This window comes from Anabrus simplex, chromosome 3 (assembly GCF_040414725.1).
Source record: "Anabrus simplex isolate iqAnaSimp1 chromosome 3, ASM4041472v1, whole genome shotgun sequence".
NCBI classification, from domain to species: Eukaryota; Metazoa; Arthropoda; class Insecta; order Orthoptera; family Tettigoniidae; genus Anabrus; species Anabrus simplex.
Window position 1 is genome coordinate 261,398,865 of NC_090267.1, and position 24,798 is coordinate 261,423,662.

Here is a 24,798-nt window from a genome sequence, read left to right on the forward strand (position 1 = left end):
TTGCAGACTGCTGCATTCTTAAATCAATTTCTCTATCAAAATTTCCATCTTGTGATATCACGCTGCCCAAATATTTAAAACATTTTACTACTTCAAGAGGTTCATTTCCTATTTTTATCACTCCCCTGGATTTTCTGTTACCTCTTGTCATGATCAAAGTCTTACTTTTCATAGTACTAATCTTCATTCCAAAATTTCTAATCTCCTCATTCGATACATCAACTTGTGTCTGTACTTCATTATCTTCCCAAACTACAATGTCATCAGCAAAGAGGATAGACTTTACTTGCTTGCCCATCATCTTCTCCTTGATATTATACAGGATTCTATCCATGATGATAATGAAGAGTAAGGGAGACAATACACTTCCCTGTCTTAAGCCTCTCTCAACTCTGAACCATTCAGTTTGACCCACTTTGGTTCTAACACAGCTTTCGCAATTTTGATACAGTACTATTACCATCTGCATTGTTTCATTCCCAATCCATGCCTCTGTCAATGTTTTACATACCAAATTCCTTGGGACACTTGTCATATGCCTTTTCAATATCTAGAAACGTTACTACCATATCCTTTCCATAATCCCAATACCTTTCCATCATTTGACGCAATGTAAATATTGGGTCAAATGTGGACCTGCCTCTTCCGAATCCATACTGGTGTTCTGCAAATTTTCTCTCTACTCTGTCTCTTATTCGTCTATCCAAGATTCTTTCAAGGATCTTAGCTGTATGAGGTATCAGTGTCACTCCTCTGTAATTTTCATATTGCTTCCTGTCTCCTTTCTTGAAAATTGGTATAATGACCCCTTTCGTCCACTCTTTTGGAACAGTCTTTTCTCTTCATATCAGTCTGAAGAGTCTACACAATCACTGTAGACCAACTATTCCTGCTGTTATTATCATTTCTGTGGTGACCTCGTCAATTCCAGCTGCCTTGCCTCGTTTCATTTTTTTAGTGGCCCTCTCAATCTCTGCTATGGACACCTCATTTTTCTTATCTTCCATCTGCACTAAATCTGGTTCTTCGACTTCTCCTCTGCAATACATCCTGCTTCTGTGTCACCACTTCCTCCTGTTCATTTTTAATGAAGTTAGCACCTTCACCTGGGTTTTTCTTCTTTTTAACCCACTGGAATAAGATATTTTTGTTTCCGGTTGTATCTTCTTGTAGAGATTCAGTGAAATTTTGCCAGCATTTCTTTTTCTCTTCTTGAACCACCTTGGAGCACTCTTTCTCGCAGTGCCTGCATTCTGTTTTGCATTCTGTTGTTCTGTTTCTCAGCCATCTTTTCCAAGCTTGTTTCTTCCTTTTAACTATATCTTTTACCCTGTCATTCCACCAGGGCGTTTCTTGATCTTTCTTCCTTCCTGATACTCTTCCACAGGTCTTTTCTGCACACCCAATCATGATGGTTTTAAAGTATGCCCATTCTTCTTCGACCCTTCCGATGTCTTCCTTAGGTATACTTGTTTTATTGTGTGTCTGGAACTCTTTCATTTATTTCCTTCTCCTGCAATTTCCACACCATTAGCTTTCTCTGCCTAATCTCATCATCTTTTGTATCTTTCCCATTTTTAACTTAGCTATCACAACTCTGTGATCTCCTTCGAAAGATTCACTTGGGATTCATTTTTCTGTTATCTTTCTCGACCAAAATGCAATCTATCAGAGTTTTCATTTTGTTATCCCAACTATATCTTGTTATCTTCTGACTGTTTTTCTTTCGAAACCATGTGTTACCAATGATCAGCTCATTTCTTCTACAAAAATCTACCAAAATATCTCTAGCCTTGTTTCTCTTCCCATATCCAAATGGACTTATAATCTCTTCATCTCCTTTTTTTTCCTGACCTACTTGGGCATTCATATCTCCTATGATCACAACTTGTTTGTCCTGTATATGGCCTTCCAGATATTCATAAATCATAATCATAAAAATAATAATAATTCAAGCCCAATACTTGCATCATTTACTCACGGGTTAAAGAATATTGTTTTCAAGTTATATAAGTTTTTTCACACTTGCATCCGGGGTACCAGATCCATAATAGACTATATCATGACTGACTTCAAATTCAGGAAATCTTTTAGGAATGTACGCGATTACTGGGGATTTTTCAATGATACAGACCACTATGTGATCTATAGTGAACTAAGTTTCTCTAGGCTTAGGATAGAGAAAGTGAAACATATCTGCAAACGAATAAGGGTAAAAAATCTTCAGGACGAGGAAATTAGAAGTGCATGGATATGATTAGTGAGTTCCAAACAGTGGACATTAAGCAGGTTCAGGATATAGAAAGAAATCTGTGGCATACAGGGATGCTGTAGTAAAAACAGCAAGGAAATGCCTAGGAACAACTGTGGGTAAGGATGGGGAAAAAGCAAACATCTTGGTGGAATGATGAAGTGAGAGCAGCTTGTACACATACAAAGAAGGCATATCAGAAATGGCCTCAAACAAGGGCAGATGCAGACAGATGTAGATGAAAGAAACAGAGCAAAACAAATAGCTGTTAAAAAGAAAAGGATGTCTTGGGAAGATTTTGGTAATAGGCTGGAAAGGCTAGGTCAAGCAGCAGGGAAAGCCTTCTGGACAGTAGTAAAGAATCTTAGGAAGGGAGAGAAGAAGGAAATGAGTAGTGAAGACATTTTTAACTGACATGAACTTGTCATTTTAGCCTCAACATAGTTATAGCTTAATGTTTTGCTCTATGATAGCTTTTGTTTTTAGTTTTAAATCTTATTCACATTTTAGTTGATGATTTCCAATATTCTGGGATGAAACATGTACTAATCAATGTAAATAAATTGAAGAAAACTGTATTGTAAAGGTAGGAACTTTGTCACTCTCTTACAAACTGAAGAGGTTAAAGTTAGAACCAAAAATATAATGCTGTTGGATTCAGGGAACTTTACAATTTATGCATGCCTATTTGCATTTTATTGGTTTAACATTTGCAGGCTTGAATTGAGCCAAAAACGAACAGTAGTTTACATGAAAAAAAAGAGACCCATTTCTGCCTATAAAAAAAAAAACACCAACAAAAATTACTACAAAGTAATCATTTAAAAAAAACAACAACACTGTATTGTACATGAAACACTGATTAATTTCTCATAATGCATTGCAGTGTGATAGATATATATATATATTTTTACAATCTGCTTTACGCCACTCCGACACGGATAGGTCTTACGGCGATGATGGGATAGGAAAGGGCTAGGAGTTGGAAGAAACCAGGCATGGCCTTAATTAAGGTACAGCCACAGCATGAGTAACCACGGAAAACCATCTTCAGGGCTGTCGACATTGGGGTTCGAACCGACTATCTCCCAAATACTAGATACTGGCCACACTTAAACGACTGCAGCTATCAAGCTCGGTGCAGTGTGTGAGACTTTGAAGCAGACTATACACCTCCTTTGAGCTTTCTTTTTACCCTCGGAGAGTGTAACTCTCTTTGGGAAATGTTTTTGTCTGATTTGAGCAATGTTCGAACTGGAGGTGATGGGTTCGACTGCATCAGCTGCAGACAACACCAAACTTGAGCAAACCTCTTCTACAAAGTGAGCAGCGCTAAGCTTTTAAGATTTGCTGATGATGCTACTGATGAAAGTGGTGCTGGGTGTGTGTGTAGGTGGCACATCTTGCAGTGGTTATGTTCACATGGGAAATAGCCACAAAGGGGCGGGGGTTGGTTCGATTCATAGCGAGTAAGAATGTTTTCGAGTTTTGGTGTGGTGGGTGCCCGAAAGTGACCATGGGGCTTTCTTTTATGAGTACTCTATCCACGCGTGCATGCACGGTACGTTACTGCTTTCCATGTGTTTCCTACACATATACCATATTTCTCTGAATCCAAGATGACTTTGAATGCAAGACGACCCCCACTTTTTCCTTAAAAAAAAAATTAATCAAGCTTAACATGTGCTTGGTAAAATCATATTAATGCCTTTCTTGTACAGTACGCATTATTAGACTATCTTTGTCTTCACGCCAACACTGAACACTGGCTATAGTTATGCCGTAATTTTTTTGTGGCTGCACAATTATTCTTTATTTCCGCAGGCTTAATAACCATTAACTTAAAACTGGCACCATAATATCAAAGAGGACACGTTGAAAATTTGCTGGCAATACCTGTTCCACCCGTCTCTGCAATACGACGATCCACCGGGAAAATATTCCTGCTGTCTATAAAACTGTTACCTTTACTCAGCGTGACGTACAACCGGCTGCCGCTACCTGCACATCTCACATACCGGGTTCAGCCGACTTCAGTGGCTAGTGATATATAGGCGGATGTTGAAGGTCAACGAACGAGTTCATTGCGCCGCTGTACGGCCATTTCACCCTTGCATTTTTTGCGCACATTTTTTGTACAGTATGCATTTTTTAAGCTGTCTTCATGCTAACGCCTTTAGTTAGGCCTCTGCCGTATTTTCTTGCAGCTGCACAATTATTCTTCATTACCCCGTGTTTAATAACCATTAACTTAAAATCGGCATCATAATATCGACAAGAACCCATTGAAAATTTGCTGGCAATATCTGTTCCACATATCTTTACAATATGATGATTTACCACGAAAATATTCCCGATGTTTATAAAACTCTGCCACTGAGTAACCGTGGCCTTTCTAACAATTTGAAGGCTCGCCTGTTTTGATGCCATTCTGCGGATTTGAGAAACGTTTTGTAGAGGCTAATAGAATTTCATTCTCTCTTCACTATTTTCTAAGATCCAGTGACGTTACACAGAGGCACTGTAGAACTGGTTGCCGATGCTAGTGATGTATAATAAAGAGGCAGGCGTTGATTGTCAACGAGATTTGTGTATGTGCATGGGGGGTTAAAAGCAGCAGTGTGGTTACCGTGGTAACTGCCAGTGGTGTTCATTACTGTTGGGTTGCGAATGCAAGATGGCCCTTGATTTTTCACATGAGATTCTGAGGAAAAAATGTTGTCTTGGATTTGGAGAAATACGGATATATCGTCCTGTTAGCTTTCTTATTTCAGCATTTAGAATATCACTATATGTGATTGGAGAAACTGATCTCAGCTAGCTAAACTAGCAGGCATTTAACTTTATTCCAGTTGCTGGAATTTTCAGTGACACTCGACACAATCATACCGCATGATATTATTCTACATGTTCTCTCTTGCGTAACTTACGTTTAAAAACTGTAAAATCCAATGACTTTCCAAGAACCCAAGAAGGATGTTTGTTATGTTTTACTATTTCCTAAGAAGGCACATTACTCTGGCTATAAATGATGATAATTAGATAAGGAAACAAACTTAATGAGAGAAGTTCAAATTCTTACTTATCTTTAAACTATGCTTTTTTATACTATCCTGCATCTATAAATTTCCTCATTTCCATTAGTCAAAATCAGTTTTCTCCAATGAATGATAAACCAAGGTTTCCAACTGAATGGTTTTATGAAACTTAAAATACGTCATACTTACTCAACTGTGAATTCTGTATCACCCACAGGTATGCAATAAACAAACTGCAAGGCAGACCAGAGTCGATGAAATTCTGTACATTCATCTATGTTCATAACACCATTTGTAGGTGGGGGTCCAACCCAGATAGGGTCATCAAGAAAGCTTCGGAGGCGGCTCAGCACCACTTCAAAGATGGACAAGCCACAACATAGGCGTTCTCTGGTGAGCAGGTCTCCTTCTCGGGCAATCAAGGCTTGCTGCACAAAAATAAAAGCATTAAAAATAAAAACACTACAAAGATATTAATACCTTAGAATATTTGTAGCTTTTTCTGCAGATACTGTTCTGAACAGTGCTGGCAACTTTCATTATGATCTACATACAATTGGCTTAACCAAGCAAACTTACTTTTTAATTTTGTTTTTGCTAGTGGTTTAACAGAAAGTTTTCGGCAGTGCAAGGATGGGAGAGGACTGGATTGTGAAGACAGCAATTATGGCGTTAATTAAGGTACAGCCGCAACATTTACCTGGTGTGAAATTGGATTACAAGTGATTATTTTCATTTTGACCATATTGAAATTCAATTATTAAATGTTAAACAATTAATTTATCGAAACCACCTATTCAATAGTAGTTAACCATGGAAAACCATCTTCAAGGCTGCCGACAGTGGAATTCGAACATACCATCTCCCGAATGCAAGTTCACAGCTACGCGACCCTAACGGCACGGCCAACTCACTCGGTTTAAGATAACTTTCAATTTTCATTGTTTAACAATTTAAAAAAAAAAAAAAAACTGATGTCACAGGCACTGTTCATAGTATTGAAAATGTATCACACATGTACTGTGAATGTATCACCGCGATTCTGAAAAGTGATGCCAAGATATTTGAAATGGTTCACAGTTGCAAGCTTTGTCCCGTGGAAATATATACCATCATTTGAGGTTAGTCATTAGGCGTACGGATGTGGCAACCCCATCGCCCAGTGGGCAACCACTGCAGTCAGCCTCCTGAGTATTGGCAGGTAAGCCATAGATCTAACTGACATGAGGAAATGCTTGTCAGGCACTGACCATCTAGTGCAAAACCAAACACTTGCACAAAGATCCATGATATGCCCAGCAAGCCAGTGGTTACTGTCTTTTATCGCTTTCAAACATAAAAAGGGCCTCGGATCGAAGTTATTACCTAATGTGACACAGTCTTTGAGCAGATATATCAGGTATGATGGTCAACACAGTTCCGATGATAGACGGATTTGCAAGAAGAGAAAAGTACGAACTGGGACCATGAATATATTGGCCCTAAATGGTAAGACCGGAGAACTCATAGATATGATGCAAAGGAGAAACATATCTATATGATAATATATCTATATTGGGTCTGAACAAAACGAAATGGAGAAAGACAGGTAGCAAGGTTCTCAGAGGCAGCTACAAATTTTATTGGTGTGGACTGGAAAAGGAGGCCAAAAATGGAACGGCAGGATCATAAAATTATCTATACAATTAGTCAACAAATTACATGACTGTACAAGTGTATGCCCCACAGACTGGATGCAGTGCTGATGATTAAAAAAAAAATTACTTCAAGACTTAGATAATGTAATCAATGACGAAAACGTTATAATTATTGGAGAACTAAATGCACAAGTTGGAGCAAACAGACAAGGCTGTGAGGATATCGTTGGGCCACATAGGTTTGGAAACAGAAATGAAGAAGGTGAACAAAAGATCGATGTTTGTAGAAGAAATGGTATGATCATCAAGAACATCTTCTTCAAAAGACAGGAGAGCCACAAAATAACAAGGTATAGCTGGGAATGCAAACATAAATCTTTGATCGTTTATGTCATCACAAACAAAGGTGAGGGGAAATGGCTGACTGATGTCAAGGTCATTCTCAGCAAACATATGGACAGCAACCATAGATTACTGATCATGGACTAGGGCCATATGACAAATGAAATTCAGAAGAAAACAAAGAAGAAATGAAAAATAAAGACATGGAAATTAGAAAAAGCTCAGTTCCAGGATGAATATCAGAATAGAATACAACAAAACCTACCACAAGGAGAAACAACAACGGACAGGAAAAGTGGGAAATTTTTAAGGATACATTTGTGAGAGAAGCTAAAGAACTCTATGGGTTAACAGGATCGACCAAGAAGGTAAAAGAGACACCTTGGTGGGACGACAAAGTCAGAACAGCAATTAAAGCAAGAAACCAAGCAAAAAATATGCTAGATAAAGAAAAACAAAAAACCATCCAAGACCAAGTAAGCCAAGGTTAATAGACTACAGGAACTTTATAAAACAAGGAAACTCATAGTTAAGAGGGTAGTAAGAGAAGAGAAAAGGAAAAAGCATGGAATGAGTTTGTGGATAAATTGGAATTAGACAGCAGAGGAAATAGGAAATTATTGTACAGGGTAGTCAAGAACAGAAGGTGTGAACAAGAGGATATAAAGGCAATAGAAGGGGAAACCGGAACCTTAGTGTGAGAAGATGATGAAATCAGGAATGAAATTAAGACCTTTCTTGATAATCTCTTAAATGGAATAGCGAGCACTACATCAAGCAGTGAGGAACCCTGTAGTAGTAATGAGGAAAGTAGAAGCATAGAACCCCCAATTACACGGCTGAAGATAGAAAAGTCCATGAAAAATATGAGGAAAGGAAAAGCAGTTGGAGTGGATGAGTTAAGTAAAGTTATGTTGTGAACAGCAGGAACTCCAGCAGTCCATTGATTATATTAACTCCTTAACACAGTATGGCAGGAAAACACTATCCCAGAAGACTAGAAGAAGGGTATAATCGTATCTCTTTTCAAGAAGGTAAGTAGACGGAACATCCCACTCTGACGAGTCTAGTGTCAGACCTAAGACGAAATGCTGGTTAATAGAGCAAACGCCTGAAAAGCCATACATCTAATTTTTGATCTGCTCTATTGGTGGAAAAATATCTAATTCCCTCCATGGGAATTTAGAATTTCCAAATGCATTAACTACCGTGAAATTACTCTGCTCTCTCATGGTCTAAAACTTCTGGAAAAAATCTTAGAGAGTAGATTAAGAGAAATTGTAGACCCTTTATTGGAAGAGGAACAATATGGTTTTAGACCTGGAAGAAAAACTACAGACCTTATCTTTGCTGTCAGGATGTTAATGGAAAAGCACTGGGAAAAAAGGGAAACCACTTTTTCTACTATTCCTAGACATCGAAAAGGCTTATGATAAGCGTACCGAGGTAGCATATCAGGAAATGCCTAAAATATCTGAGAGTTCATGACATTCTTATGGCAAAAGTGAAGATGCTGTATGATAAAAGCAGAAATTGTGTGCAAGTGGGTTGCACATTGTCCAGATGGTTTGAAACGATGAGAGGAGTACAGCAAGGCAGTGCTTTGTCACCCCTGTTATTTATCATTGTGATGGATGCCATAATAAAGGCTCTAAAAAGGAAGGAGCAGCAGGACTTGCAAGCTTTCATCTTTGCACACGACGTGGTGATCTGGGGTGAAACCGAAAATGATGTGGAGAAAAAGCTGAAGAAATGGAGTCAAGAGTTTAAGAGGTATGATTTAAATATCAACAAAGACTAAGACAGTGGTGACGAAGTTACAGTGGGGAGATGACAAATCACAAATCAGAATAAATGACACCAAACTGGACAGTGTTCCAACGTTTAAGTACTTGGGTAGTATAGTATCAAAACACAAACTTGCAAAGTATGAGGTGGACAGTCTAATTAGCAACTCAATTTTACCACCAAGTAAGACAACTGCTGTGGTATAAACTAGTACCATTAAAAGCAAAGATGACATTATATAAATCATATTATACACCCATCCTCACGTATAGCTTGGAAACCACCACGTTAACGAGACAAGACAACTCGAAACTCTAAGCTGCAGAAATGAAGTTCCTACACATCATGATACAGAAGACCAGGAAGGACAAATTCAGGATTGAAAAAGTCCGAGAGGAGGTGGGAATAGAAGACTCAAGGAGAGACAAAGTGAGAAATGACGACATACAAAAAGAGCAAAATGAAAAACTGGAACAGAACAAATTGAGGTGGTTTGGTCATGTCAAGAGGATGAAAGAAGAAAGACTGCCACGACAAGCCCTGGAAATAAAGATGACAGAGAAGAGAAGATGATGATGATGCTGATGATGATGCTTGTTGTTTAGAGGGGCCTAACATCGAAGGTCATCGGCCCCTAATGAAACGAGATGGATGACACATGATATAATTAAAATTTTGAAATGTATCCACTGACTGGAGTTTTTAAAACAATGGTGATGAAAAATGGTTATGAGATTAAAACAATCAGTGGATCTAATTCCCAATGCCTTATTTCTAATAAAATAATAGAAAATACAGGTGACAAAGGAATAAGGCATTGCCTGGAATACAGATATATATATATAAAATTCAACTTAGAAGTTAAAATAACACATTCAAATACACAACACAAACTAAAATGAAGTCAATAGGATAAAAGCACAGTTAACACAAATACACTACGACAAAGGACAGCACTATACACAATAAAAAAAGACCACTATCCCTCATAAAAAGGATGACGAGGTCTGTGGCCAGCTCATCATCGCGCAAGATGAGGGAAATGGTACGCGGGAGTTTTACACTACGGCACAGACCGATCAGGTCCACGCACTCCGTAAGGATGTGTACCACGGTAAGATGATCGCCGCAAGTACACACCGGAGGGTGTTCTCCTTTCAATAAATGGGAGTGCGTTAGTATACAGTGCCCGATCCAAAGACGACATAATACCACTGCTACTCTCCGGGAAGCCCGAAGGGAAGTCCTCCATACCTTCACTGTACCTTTTATCGCTCTCAGCTTATTTGGAAGAGGAGTGGCCTGCAGGTCCTGGATCTGCTGCACCAGAGAGTGCCGAGGGAAACAGGTATCAACAGACTGTAGCGAGCTCAAGGAGTCAGTACACAGAAGAAAGCGTCGGCACTCATCGGACAATGCGTACCACAGAGCTTCACAGATAGCATAGAGCAAAAAGAAACCTATCATTGTCAAAAACGAACGCACAGCCCACCTTCGTTTCTGTCCTTGAACCATCCGTGTAAACGATGACTGAACCTGGATATCGGCCAACAATGGACAGGCAGAGCCTCCGATAAATCGAACGGTCTGTGTTTTCCTTCAGGCCAGTGCACAGTTCCAAGATTATTTCAGGTCGTCGTACTACCCACGGAATTACCCCACTTGGTTGTCTGACAAGGCAAGGAACCGAAGGTACGTGAAACAATCTGTGACTGCTCATCATCATCATCATCATCATCATCATCATCATCATCATCATCATCATCATCATCATCATCATTTCCCTTTATCCAGCTGTAGCCGGGTAGGGGCAAATATGGTTCCTCTCCACTTTCTTCGGTCTTTCCACCACTCCTCCTCCAACACTGTGTCCCAGTCCAGGTTTCTTTCTATAATGCTGCGTTGGATGGTATCCTTCCATCTCAATCGTGGTCGTCCACGGCCTCTCCTTCCTTGGATTTGCATTTCCATCACCTTTTTTGGCATTCTTTCGTCGCTCATTCACTTTATGTGCCCAAACCATCGGCTCTTCTCTATTCTATCATTCATTTTTTCCACTCCAATTTCTTCCGGGATTTTCTCATTCCTTATTTTGTCTCTTCTACTCTTCTGTATCATACTTCTCAAGAACTTCATTTCGGCTGCCTGTATTCGACTCTCATCCTTCTTTGTCATTGTCCAAGTTTCTGCTCCGTAAGTTGTTATGGGTACGTAATACATCTTGTACATAGTATCCTTTGCTTCCGTTGGCACATCTTTGTCCCATAACATGTTTCTTACACTATGATAGAAACAACTGGTATCCAAGCGTATTCCAACCGGCCACGTTGCTTGACGAGCAGCGTACAGAAGACGGTGTCCATTGTTGAATACGCAAGGATAGCTTGGGTGAAGTGGCATCTAACGATAAGATATCTATTAGGTTCAACCTTTTCAATACTAATTAAGTACGTGCTTATGTTACAAATACCTTTTATTCAACTTTGGGACCGGTTTCGACATACATAATGTCATCATCAGCCGTAAAAAGATCACAATATATAAGCAAGGACACAATCTGTAACTGACTATTCACACCATGTGTCATAACAGAAGAGTAATGGCTTAATAATTAAATCTGGCGCAGTGACACATTGAAGTAAACATAAAGTCTCTCATTATTCAAGGAATAAAAGAAGGTTCTTCGATATGTAGTCTTTGTGCATCCGTTCAATAGAAGGCTCCGATAGGCTTCCAAAGTAAAGAGTCATTTAAAACACACACATGTGATATGCGTCAACCAGAGTGTCAAGAACATATTTGAGTCACTTGTAATTTATACCTGATAAAAATTTAATACTGATGAATATGAAATCAGTCAGTGGTAAAAAACATTAGTCTTGTGGGAAGGAGATATAAAATGTGGTAGGTCTGGAGGGGAGGAAGATGGGGGAAGAAAAAGAAAGAAAAAGATCTTGTTAGGGGATTAGTAGGTTTAAGGTGGGTCTTGTGAACAATGTGGTGGGGGTTTGTAACATGATAGGGTACTGTGTATCGTAGTAAATATTGACCTCCTATTCGGAAGATTAAAATACTTAAATACTTTAATTAAAAAATCAAATAGCATATTAGTTTTTTCTGAGACTTCGTTCAGATTCAAATTGGAGTTGAAGAACTGGTCTAAATGAATGAAGCAATTTTCTGTGACGTCAAGAATAGGGCCTTTGTCCATATTCACGAGCACCTCTATATCTTGTTGTTTGTTGCTGAAGCTATGCTTTGAATCTTGAATGTGCTGGCCAACCGCTGAGTATCTATTATATTTTGTAGCATTAACATGTTCCATGTATCTGATTTTGAAGTTCCTCCCTGTTTGACCAATGTACAAGGATTGACAGTTTTGACATTGGAATCTGTAGACACCTGATTTTTGATAAATGTTAGTCTTGTTAATTGAGCTGGTATTATATAAGATATTCATATTTCTATTGTTAGTTCGATATGCAATTTTAGTGTTGTGTTTCTTCAGAATATTTGTAACTACTGTACCGGTTACGACCTGTACATGCATATTTTTTGAGACTTGATCGTATTTTATCACCACGCATATTACTCCGTGCAAGCCTGGTTTGTTTACATTCAGCAGGACGAGCGAGCGAGCAAGCTGAGAACAGCTGTATGCGTGACATAGCTGCAGGGGCTAGTTAGATCACCCGCCTGTCATGCCACGTGCAGCTAGCCTGAACTCGTATGTTCCAGATTCAAGCGTCACACCTTCCGGAACATTCGACGGAGAAAAAATTTAAAACTCCTATAATAATTGTGGTAGCGACTTGATCAACATGTCATTTTAAAGGGAATTACATAAACGTCGCAATGCTTGAATTTCAAGAAAATCCGTCAAGGGATTTAGGAGATAACAAGCTTCACGGCATATGTGACGTAGATGTCCCCAAACCAAATATAAGGAGGGCTCAATATAGCCTGATATCTCAGTCAGTCAGTGACAGTCGAGTAGTCAGCGTGGCTCTACTTGCTGCCATAATCGACGGAGGCTATCTCCGTGTGTTTATAGTCTCACTGGGGAACTCTGAATTTCCTTGAAGTCTTTATTTACGAGTGCTGAATTCTTCCAAGTCTTTATAAATGGGACTTGTAATATTTACGAGTGTTGAGGAACTCTGAATTCTTCTAAGTCTTTATAAATAAGACTTGTAATATTTACCAGTGATGGACTTCAAATTTTCGCCAGTAATTATTCAAAGACTTGTGATATTTACGAGTGATGAACTCTAAATTTGTTCGAAGTTTCCATGAGCATAAACTTGTGATTCTTGCCAGTGATTACTTAAAAACTTGTAAATTTTGCCATTGATGAACTATAACATCATTGAAAGTCTTCATGAACACGGACTTGTCATTTCCATGAGTGTTAAAGAGTGAATTATTGAAAGTCTTTATAAACATTGACTAGTGATTTTACTAATGGTGTGAAAACTAATTATTTAAGGTTTTCATGAACTTTGACTTATCAATTCTGCGAGTGACGAAGAACACATTTTCAGAGTTTTGTGGGCATCAACCTCATTGTACTTGGGTAATGTGATCACCCTCAACATCGTAAGGAACCAGCGGAGGTCATCACGAGCATCGGGAATTTGAGGCGTATTACATGCAACCAACCTGGATGGTCCGTCCGCATCTCGACGGAGTACTTGGGCATCTTCTGGAATGTGCTCCAGCTGGTGCGGCCTGGTGAGCTGGACACCCGGGCCATTTAAAGGACAATGTGGAAGACAACCCCTATCTACCATGAGGTGATGTGCAATTTAATATGCATTACATGAATAAACTCTTATCAAATCAGATTCAAACTTTTCTTGTACATAGGACCCTGCCTCCTGTACCAAGCCCTAGCTAATATTCATCCAGTTTAGCCCTGAGAACTATTCCATGCTTACGTTGAAAATAAATCTTAAAGCCGGGCTCTTTTACTGGTACACTACGTAAATATCTTCGTTGAATGTGAAGGTTGAAAAATAATCAGGTTTAATTTTCTCTCTAGTTAGAGTTGAACTTAGGCGAAATTTTCGTTTGTTGATAATGCACTCTATAAATGCATTGTCATAACCGTTATATTTGGCTATGAAGCGGATTGTATTCAATTCCTTATTTAGATTTACTGTATTAAGTGTTATACTGAATGCCCTGTCTACCATATTGTTGTAGGTAGCATACTTGTGTGCTTTGGGATGAAAAGAATTTTTCTTGCTGGTAGTGACTGTCTGTGTTGGTTTTCAGTAAATTTCGTATCCTATCGATGAAGGATGTCTGTTTAATGTGAGGTCCAGAAAATGTATGCTTCTGTTGGTCTCAGATTCTACAGTGAACTTTATCTGCAGATCAATATTGTTTAAATTGCTAAGAGTGGTGGCTGCATCAGAAATTCCTTCGTCAAGGATAACGAGTGTATCATCCACAAATCTGGCCCAAAATTTTATGTTTGCAAAGTCACTGCTGTTGTTAATTGCTGTATGCTCTAAATGGTCAATATATATCTCAGCTAAAATTCCTGAAGCCGGTGATCCCATAGCTACGCCATCTTGTTGGTATATGCAATTACTGAAACTGAAGAAATTATTCTTAACCACTAATTTCAAGATTTCCATGAAATCCTGAACCTCAAGTTTACTGAGGTTGCTATATTTATTTAGATTGTTTTGGATTATAGGAAAGGTTTTTTTAGTATTGATGCTTGGATACATATTTGTTATGTCAAAAGAATGCATCGTGTAGAAAGGTTGCATTTCAAAGTCATCAAGTTTTTTGACTAACTCAATGGTATTTTTCACTGATTTATTTGATATAAAATAATAGTTATTTTTCAGAAATTTCTGGATGAATTATGTTAGCTTATAAAATGGACCTGGCCTATAATTTATGATGGGGCGTATGGGGATGCCTGTTTTATGGATTTTGGGTAAAGCTTTCGCTATTGGAAGTCCCAGGTTCATGGTTATTAGTTTCGTCTTCTCCTGTTCTGTGAATAAAAATGACGTATTTTTTAGGGTTGCTTTCAGGAGATGTTGTAATTTTTGGGTCGGATCTTTTTTTATCACTGAAAAAGAGCTATTCTCGAAAAATTCTTCCATTTTTTTCAATGTAATCAGTTTTATCCATTATTACTGTCGTGTTGCCTTTATCTGCTCTAGTGACAATAAGATTCATATTTTTAACTTTCTTTTTGAGGTTACTTATCTGTTCCCTTTCTACAGAATAATCTTGGTTTCCAATGTTAAGTGGTGGTTTTGTTTTTGACGCATGGATTTTATTCAGTTTTCTCCTGATATCAAGTCTGATTTCATCTGTATTTCCAGGGGCATTTTATTAACAGCTGCTTCTGATTCGATAATTAATTTGGTAGTGGCATTGGTTATGTTAGTGTTCGGCCAATTATGTTTTGGACCTTTTTCTAGAATCTTGCTGTCTTGTTCTGTCGGTACTGTTTTCGATAAATTTATAATGGGAGGATGAAATTCTACAATCGAGTTGTTTAAATGGATATGCTTTTTTGTTTCTCTTTTTGTACTCCGGTTTTTCGTCGCATTGGCCTTAAGTGTGTTGAGCTTCCTGTCTAATATGAGTTGTTTCTGAGCTAACTCTTCAAACATTTTACTATCGATCTCGTCAAGGAAAATGTTTCATTGAGCTTTAGAAAGGAGGCATGCTCCTTCAAGGTGTGCCGCGTATAGTTGGTTGTTCAGAAAAGATTTCTTCTTATATAAGAATTTAATTTTGTTTTTAATCCATATCTTATTAACTTTATTCTGTGTACTCTTGTGTAGAAGCGAGTTTTGGCATCTTTTGGTGTTCGCTTTGAGGAAGTTAGGAGTCAGGTTATGTTCTAAGCACTGTTTTAAGAAATGAATGTCTTTGCCTATTTTCGCGATTTTTATTCTAAGGTTCCTATAATGATAGGCCTTGAGTTTTGCCTGGTAAGCTTCGTTATTTAAAGATATGATTTTAATGTTTCCGTATTGAATTGAGATTAACGATAAGATATCTATTAGGTTCAACCTCTTCAATACTAATTAGGTACGTGTTTATGTTACAAATAGCTTTTATTCAACTTTGGGACCGGTTTCGACATATATAATATCATCAGCCATAAAAACAATATATAAGCAAGGACACAATCTGTAACAGACTATTCACACCATGTGTCATAACAGAAGAGTAATGGCTTAATAATTAAATCTGGCGCAGTGACACATTGAAGTAAACATAAAGGGTCTTACTAATAAAAAGTCCTTATACCGTTGTTTAACTCTTGTTTAGTTATACAGTGAATAAACCCTGTATAAGCGTTTTACATTTTTCTTACTAATAAACGATGTATACGCATTGTATTACTACACCGCACGTATACACTCGTTCGAAGGAGTAGGAATCTCTTCCTGCAGTTCACTGACGTATTTCGCACGTTCACCGCCTTTATGATCGCTTCTGCTGGTTATCTACGAGCAAAACTTTCCGGAAAGTCGCACAGTAGCACGGCATATCGAAAAGGCAGTGGCAACACTAAGTGAGACAGCTGGAAATTCGCTTATACTGATATCAACATTTCTTCAGCTTGCTTGTGTAATGAACGCCAAAAAAGAAATGGAATGGCTTAAGAAAAGATCAATAGCTCCTAATTGGGATAGTACGGAAAACGTAAGCAATTGTAATTGAATCGGCGGGTTGAAAAGGGTACACATTCCAAAATCCTTACTTTTCAGGAGAAAGGAAAACCTGTTTTGTAGCTAAACGAAAGGTTAGATCAAAAAAGTTTCTATTAGGCATTTATACATCACATTTCTACGTATTCAACTACAAAGTATGGAAATCATATTACGTACGGTTTTCAAGTTATACCATTTTTTATGTCAAGGAATATGTCCCTTTTTATACTCAAATATGAGAAAGATCTAAGTTCTTTGTAGAGGCAGATAATGTATAATAAACTCGCAATTTAAAGTCTATTAAGCAGTAACACCTTAATACACAAACATACGCCCAACCACAATTTCTTTTATAGTTATTCATTGTCATTCCGTGAGACAGCTGGAAATTGACTTATATTGATATCAACATTTCTTCAGCTTGCTTGTGTAATGGACGCTAAAAAAGAAATGGAAAAGCTTAAGAAAATATCAAAAGCTCCTAACTGGGGTAGTTCGGAAAACGTGAGCAATTGTAATAGAATCGGCGAGTTGAAAAGGGTACACATTCCAAAATCCTTACTTTTCAGGAGAAAGGAAAACCTGTTTTGTAGCTAAATGAAAGGTTAGATCAAAAAAGTTTCTATTAGGCATTTATACACCACATTTCTACGTATTCAACTACAAAGTATGGAAATCATATTACGTATGGTTTTCAAGTTATGCCACTTTTTATCTCGAGGAATATGTCCCATTGTATACGGTAGGTACCTACTCAATTAAGAAAGATCTTTGTAGGGGCAGATAGTGTATAATAAACTCGCAATATCAAAGGTCTATTAAGCTGTAACACATTTTTACACAAAAATAAGCCCAACCATCATTTCTTTTATAGTTATTCATTGTCATTCCGTCTCTTTAAAGTGTTTTACTTGACGAAGATAGATGTCTAGCTTCCATAACCTCTGAATGGTGTACGGTACCGTATGTCTTCTATGTTTAAAATATCGTGAAGATCATCAACGTTATCGTCATTCTTTCAACGTGCGTTCAATGTTAAATGGATAAGTCGAATATTTTACAACGATTATATTACTGTCGACAATAAATACCACGAAAATAAACTGCTCACTCGTTTCTTTTTTTTCGCTACACGCTGCTATACAACGCTTATACAAGGGTCCTGGACTGTATAAGCAATTCAGTGAATAACTATAACAGATGTATACATAGGAGGCTTATACACGGTTTATTAGTAACGAATTTCGCATAAACGGTGTATAAACCTTGTATAAAAGTTATACACCGTTTATTAGTAAGACGGAAAGTCTCTCATTATTCAAGGAATAAAAGAAGGTTCTTCGATATGTAGTCTTTGTGCATTCGTTCAATAGAAGGCTGATGATGACATTATATATTATATATTTCACATGCAGTAAGTTACATGAAATGAGCTACAGGCAGGTCAATTTCATTCGTCAGTGTGCCGAGTTACGAATGCATTCTCTCTCACACATGTCCCGGTGTGTTTGTTACATGAAGAAAATAATAATAATGAACCACATTGAATATGTGTGCATAAAACAATTTTACGATTACAATCCAATCATGCAACTCATCCAGACATGCAGTCATTCATTCATTTAGTCATTCAGTTAATTTATAATGTCTATTGTAAGCTAAGGAGAAATCTGTTTGGACTCTTAAAAAAAAAACTTGCACTAATTAATAATAGGGGTACCGGTAAGATACATGTTGTTTAGACAATATAACACTGTTAATGTCTAGGACAAAAATAAATAAAATTAAAAAACTACAATTGAGAGATTGAGTGTAAATAGTGATTAGGAGTAATCGTAATGTTTAATGTAGTAATAGATACATTAATTGTAACAAGAAAAGTATTTGTATAAAAAATAGCAAGGATTGCATTACTCTGTCCCCAGTTCCAGGCGATATGGAACTAGGGGTGAGAGCATTCTATTCTACTATTCTGTATAACAATGTTCTCGCTTTTGTGTCACGAATTCTGCCCCCGCAAGAGTTATTTTACGTGTTAATAAAGCTGTCTACAAGAGGCTGACGTAGTTCAGCACCTTCAAAATACCATTGGACTTAGCCGAGATCGAATCCACCAACTTAAGCTCAGAAAGCCAATGCTGTACAGTCTAAACAGGGTGAGAGAGGAGGGAATTTATTCATTATTCGACGAAACTATTCACAAATTTGTGCTTTGTCATCAGAGCTGCAGCAAGACTTGTGCACGCCTCGAAGCAGAATCGTTGTTCTTCTCTGACGAATTACGTTGGGGAGTCTTGTATGAGAGATTTATTTTTTTCATTTTCTTTGTCTCGAAAAGCCAGGGGAGGGGGGTCGAATACGTGAGGGGTCTAGTACACAGTAAATACGGTATTTATAATGCAGACAAAACTGTATTATTCTACAAATTAATGCCGAACAAAACCCTTGAATTCAAGGGAAATAATTGTTTTGGGGGCAAAAGCTCAAATTTATTTATTTGGTGCATGGCTTTACAGATACAACACACAATGATTTTGAAGAACAACTATATATATATATCCAGGTTATTTATATAGCTAACTGTCTCAGGAAGTGCATGAGCAAAGTCACTGATATCGCCACTGTACTTTCTTTTTGGAGATTCGCTGATAACTTGCAGGATGGTCTGCTTAGAGGCACCGCAGTTGCAGTTAGGCGTAGGAATTATTTTCCACTTGTAGTGGAAATCTGTGCAGTTACCATGCCCCGATCGTATCCTGTTAAGAATAGACCAGGTTTTCTGAGGAAGCTCAAATCCAGGTGGCAGTGATGATCCTATGTGTGGCAAAGTTGACTCAGGCCTAGTATCTTGTCTTCCCTGCCATTCCTTAGTAATATTGAAGTTGGTATTCTTCAGTTCTATTGCAGTTCTTATTGGTGGATTTCGGGATCTTAGACGATTCAGATGAACATCGGTGATGTCGTCATGTATTGGAAATTGGGGATTATTTATTAATTTCTTAAATTCCCTGAGGAGAGCATTTTTACGTCGAAGATCTGGTGGGGAGATATGGCTGAGAATAGGTAGACAATATGTGGGTTTAGACCTTATTGTGCCAGTGACGAGTTGCATCGTGGTGTTGAGCTGCATATCTATGAGGTTGGTGTGAGGGCTATTCAGCCAAACAAGAGCGCAGTACTCAGCAGCCGAGAACACAAGTCCCAAAGTGGCGCATCGGAGTAAAGTTGCTGTTGAACCCCAAGCTGTAGCACATAATTTTTGGATTACGTTGTTTCGAGTTCTTACTTTGGATTGGACGTTACGAAGGTGTTGTCTAAAGGAGAGTGTTCTATCTATCGTAACTCCTAGGTGTTTAGGGAATCTATTATGTCTCAATAACTGATTTCCAATGTACACCTGCAATTGTTTTTTAGCCATCTTGCTGTTTAGATGGAAGCAGCATACTTCTGTTTTATTGGCACGTCCGTAAGTTTAACCTTAAAGTACCCTATACGTGATCCCTGGGTGGTGCTAAGTGAGCAACAGCGAACAGGCGACCAGACATATTTCTCAACTGGTCAAGATACAACATTAAAAGCTCAAAAGACCGGATAACGGCTTTTCTGTGCACCAACTCCACAGGGATGGATAAACTGAAGCCTCTCATAAATGGGACGTTTGGGAAGCCAAGGTGTTTCAAAGGAGTACAACATCTGCCCTGTGAATACAGGCACAACAACAGAGCCCGAGTTCAAGAAAAGTATGACACAACATGTTTTCTCGTAATTTCTAGAGTCTCCAATAATCTATTTACAATGAATGGAATTTTCTATACAACTCTAGTGACAAGATGCATTGTTCTGGACTATTACTGTGTGTTGCACAACATTACACTGGACTTATACACCATATTTACAGGTAATAATAAATTATATACTATTAAGTAAGTGTTCTTACATGAAATAAACTCATATTAATATACATACAGCAGACGTGTTGTGACATAACCTCACATTTTTGTTACGACCACGATTCATACCAAATAAAGTCCGTACATAACTAAGTAAATAATAATAATAATAATAATAATAATAATAATAATAATAATAATAATAATAATAATAATAATAATAATAATAATAATAATAATCCCTGTGTGGGGATTTACCGGTTATCTCCATCGGGCGCGTCCCATTGGAATTGGGGAAGCTCGCTGGCTCTGCCGCCAGCAGAGTCAGAGGGTAGTAGGGAAATAAAATACCACCGTGAAAAAAAAAAAAACTGGTCTCTTGCCAGGGTTACGGCGAAGACTGGTAAATGACCAGAAGCCAGAAGACATCTTGAGGCAACCTCTAGGGCTAACAACCCTAGCTGTAAAAGGATGGGTACCCGTCCAAAGCAAAGTCAAGTCAAAAAGCATGATGGCACAACATTTCAAGAAACATACCCCAGGGGGTAAATCTTCGGATAAATCCCTCGTCGTGAACGCTACAGCGCACGAGTCTCGTTCGGATTCTGGGGGGAGACTCGACATCATGCAAGAGACGAGTCGAAGCATCTCGGTGTACCCCGAAGAGTCAAAAACTCAGGCCAAAATCTAAAACCTTTCTAGCAACTTTCAACATAAATTCACTTACACAAACTGGCAAGCTGAAAACCCTCACCAAAGCTCTTCACGAAAATCAGATATCCATAATGGCCCTACAGGAAACACGGTACCCAGATGAAGAGATTTTTGAATCCGAAGGCTACCGATTTTTCAAGAGCAAAGTGCAAAGAGCAATCCTCAACGGAGCTGTGATGCTTGGAACCGCGTTTGCTGTTAGAACCAAGATCCTTAAATCGGTTGCAAATTTCGAACCTGTGAATGACAGATTGTCTATACTCACAATTAAATGCGCGAACAAAACCTACGCCCTAGTTAACGCACATGCTCCTACAAACAATAAGAACAAGTCTGATCCAGACGAAGTTGATAATTTCTGGGACCTACTGGATGAAAAATTAAACAAAATCCCCAAACACCATGTCAAGCTTCTTTTGGGTGACTTCAATGCTCAACTAGGTCGTGAACAGAAGTACAAGAAAGTTATAGGAAATTACCCTGCTCACAAAAGAACCAATCCCAACGGCAAAAGACTGGTGTCCATTTGCAAAAATCACAACCTGCAGGTCATGTCGACCCACTTTCGCCATCTACCCAGAAAGCAAATGACTTGGCGTTCTCCCGTCCAAGCTCTTGGAGAGTTCCAAATTGATCATGTTGCAATCTCCAGGAGAAACAGCCCTGAGATTATGAATGTCAAGGTAAAGAAAGGCATCAATGTGGCCTCAGATCATTATATGTCTCTTATCAAATTCAAACCAATTCCCGCAAACACAAGGAAGACAACCAAACAGATCACACGCTTCGACAATGATAAACTTCGGCAAAGGGTCGAGGAGTTCCAGGAGAAGGCTAGACCAAATGACTGTGACTTTAACAACGCCAAAAGTCTCCTTGTTGAGGCTGCCAAAGACGTTGCAGAAATTAAGAGAAGCAAAAAGCATGCCTGGTGGAATGGTACCTGCGAATCAGTCCTCCAAGAAAGACTCAATGCGTGGAAACAGTACTACTCTACGAAATCAGAAAATGATTGGGAAACCTACAAAACCCAACGTGCCCAAGCAGCTAGGGTGTTCAGAACTGAGAAACGTAAATACGAAAAATCTCTCATTGAAAAGATAGAACAAAACTTTAGGAAGACTGAAAGCAGAGAGTACTACAGAGCCTTCAAACGCAAACTCACTGGCTATAAACCACCATCTCTATGCTTTGAGCGAGAGGACGGCATACTGGCGATGTCAAATGAAGAAAATTGCCGCATTCTGGCAGATTACTTCAAGAATTTACTTAATTGCTCTAAACCGCAAAGTGCCATTGAGACCAAGGAACCCTTACTCAGGTATCCAGATTCCAGACCACCCGACAGAGATGAAATAAAGCGCCACATTGCCCGTCTCAAAAATAACAAAGCGCCGGGGGAAGACTCAGTAGTAGCAGAACTATGGAAATATGCCCCAGAGGAATCACTTGATATCTTGCAAAAGCAAATAGAAGAAATTTGGAACAAGGAGACCCTACCCGAAGATTGGAAAATAGCTTTCATCCATCCATTACACAAAAAAGGCAGCATGAAGAACATCAACAACTACAGAGGAATATCTTTGCTACCCGTGACTTACAAAATTCTATCAATGCCATCCTGGAGCGTTTGGAAGCACAAGTCGAACATGAAATAGGCGAATACCAAGGAGGGTTCAGAAAAGGTCGCTCAACAGCTGAACAGATCCAAAATCTCAAAACGATCATCAGATATTGTACACTAAGGTCCAAGCAGTATGTGTCCGTCTTTGTGGACTTTAAGAAAGCGTACGACTCCATTGACCGGGAAGTCCTGCTAAACATCTTAAATGAATTTGGAGTTGATTTGAAACTGCTGGCATTAATTAGAGCCACCCTAACCGATACAAAATCCACAGATGTCTCTTGCATTCCTTTGACATCAAAACAGGAGACCGACAAGGTGATGGGCTATCCCCGATACTCTTCAACTGTGTTCTTGAAAAGATCATCAGCACCTGGCGGGTGAGATTACAGGAAACCAACTACAGTCCATTGAGAATAGGAACCAAATCCAAGGGGATCGCAACAGACTGCTTAGCATTTGCCGATGATATTGCTATTCTCTCAAACGACATAGAAACCGCTAGAGCTCAAGTTGAAATTTTAAAGGAAATTGCCCAACAAACTGGTGTGCAAATATCGTTTGAGAAAACAGAAGTAATGACTAACATCAAAGAGGCTCCACCAAAACTCCATACAAAATACGGGGACATCACCCGAGTAGACAAATTCAAATACCTGGGTGAGATCATAATGAAAAATGGACTGGACAAAGAAGCACTTCAGGAGCGAGTACGCAAACTGGAAATAGCCCACCAAACATCCCGCACAATCTACAACAAAAAATGCCTTTCCCAAAACACCAAGATTCGTCACTATGAAACAGTTCTGAAGCCAGTAGTTCTATATGCAGCCGAAACCCTGTCTCTAAATGCCAACAAAGGACTCCTTGAAGAACTGGAGAAAAGAGAACGCAAAATTGTGAGAGGAATCTTGGGATCAAAGTACAGAAATGGAATCCATCAAAAGAGATCCAACAAGGAAGTCTACAGCAAAATAGAGAAAATTACCGACACAATCAGAAAAAGACGGGCACGATTTTACGGTCATCTGAAAAGAATGGACGGAAGTTAACTAAAGAAATCTTTCACTTTTTTGATTCAAACCCCAAAACCACAATTCCCTGGTTTAGAAATACCAAAGAAGACCTACAAATGCTACATATCTCAGCTGAAGACGCCCTTAACAGAGATCTCTTCCGCAAGAAAATATTGACGAACGGGCTAAACCGAGACGAGCAACCAAAGAGAAGACACGGTGTCCCTTGGACAGAGGAGCGTAAGCAGGCCCACTCACAAAGAATGAGGGAAATTTGGGCTCTAAAGAAGGCCAAGTTCAGTGTCAAATGCAACAAGACTTAACGTGGTCCTTGATGGCCCCAGCGAATTATATATATATATATATAATCAAGCTCGATATTTTCATTATTTACCCATGGGTGAGAGAATTGTTTCCAAGTTATACTAGTTCAATACACTTGCATCAATAGGGATGCATAAATTGGACGACATTAAAAATGTGAGTTTTTTAACTTTGTTCCTATGATACAGTCAGGTGCTATAGATGGCAGGGTGTTTGCAGGCATGCTTTGTTCACTCTCCGGGAGATCTGTAGTCTGGACACTGAACGGCATTCCTGTCAACTGAACCTAAAGTGCTATGCAGAGTAAAGAGACTTACTTTAGGTGTGCCTTGCTTGTCTATGTTGGGTACAATTTGCAGAGCAGCATACTTTGCTTCAAGCCGTTTCTGTTTGGTTTCAGGTTTCTCACCATCTGGAAAAAAGGGAATGTCATAAATCCCGACATTATGAATGTGTTATTAACAGCACTGA

The 24,798-nt window shown here is 38.7% G+C and overlaps 1 protein-coding gene across 1 annotated transcript in view; it reads right to left on the minus strand.

Moving 5' to 3' along the window:
- Cyfip (Cytoplasmic FMR1-interacting protein Sra-1) overlaps window positions 1-24,798 on the minus strand; it is a 314,228-nt gene that overhangs the window by 20,762 nt on the left and 268,668 nt on the right. Inside the window, exons 20-21 of the mRNA XM_067142996.2 lie at window positions 24,645-24,739; window positions 5,479-5,717 (exon numbers count right to left, since the gene is read on the minus strand). Coding sequence (XP_066999097.1) covers window positions 5,479-5,717; window positions 24,645-24,739 — 334 coding nt within the window. The remainder of the gene's footprint in view (window positions 1-5,478; window positions 5,718-24,644; window positions 24,740-24,798) is intronic.